The sequence below is a fragment of the Pterocles gutturalis genome, unplaced genomic scaffold, assembly GCF_000699245.1.
Source record: "Pterocles gutturalis isolate BGI_N339 unplaced genomic scaffold, ASM69924v1 scaffold49962, whole genome shotgun sequence".
In the NCBI taxonomy this organism is placed as follows: domain Eukaryota; kingdom Metazoa; phylum Chordata; class Aves; order Pterocliformes; family Pteroclidae; genus Pterocles; species Pterocles gutturalis.
In genome coordinates, this window is record NW_010114669.1 from 1 (window position 1) to 350 (window position 350).

Here is a 350-nt window from a genome sequence, read left to right on the forward strand (position 1 = left end):
CCTGCCGTGGGACGTGCAGGCAGTGGCAGGTCTCTGCATCTTTGTGGTGCTTTTAATGAGATGGGTTGTATTTAGCTGGTGTCTGTGCGGGCAGGAGCCCTGTTTTGGCCACCTTTCCCTATACGTGCTGACATTTGTGCTTTTGACCCACCTGTTGCATCCTTGTCCCCTTCTTGCTTCTGTGCCAGAACGAGATAGATGAGCTGAGGACGGAGATGGACGAGATGAGGGACAGTTTCTTCGAGGAGGATGCTTGTCAGCTTCAAGAAATGCGCCATGAACTGGAGCGAGCCAACAAGAACTGCCGGATCCTTCAGTACCGGCTGGGGACAGGGGGGCGGGAGAGGCGC

General features: G+C 55.4%; 1 protein-coding gene across 1 annotated transcript in view; it reads left to right on the forward strand.

The window, feature by feature from the left end:
- The first annotated feature begins 215 nt into the window (after nt 1–215).
- SOGA3 (SOGA family member 3) overlaps nt 216–350 on the forward strand; it is a 27,247-nt gene continuing 27,112 nt past the window's right edge. The window contains exon 1 of the mRNA XM_010074890.1: nt 216–346. Within this exon, the coding sequence (XP_010073192.1) occupies nt 216–346 (131 nt within the window). The remainder of the gene's footprint in view (nt 347–350) is intronic.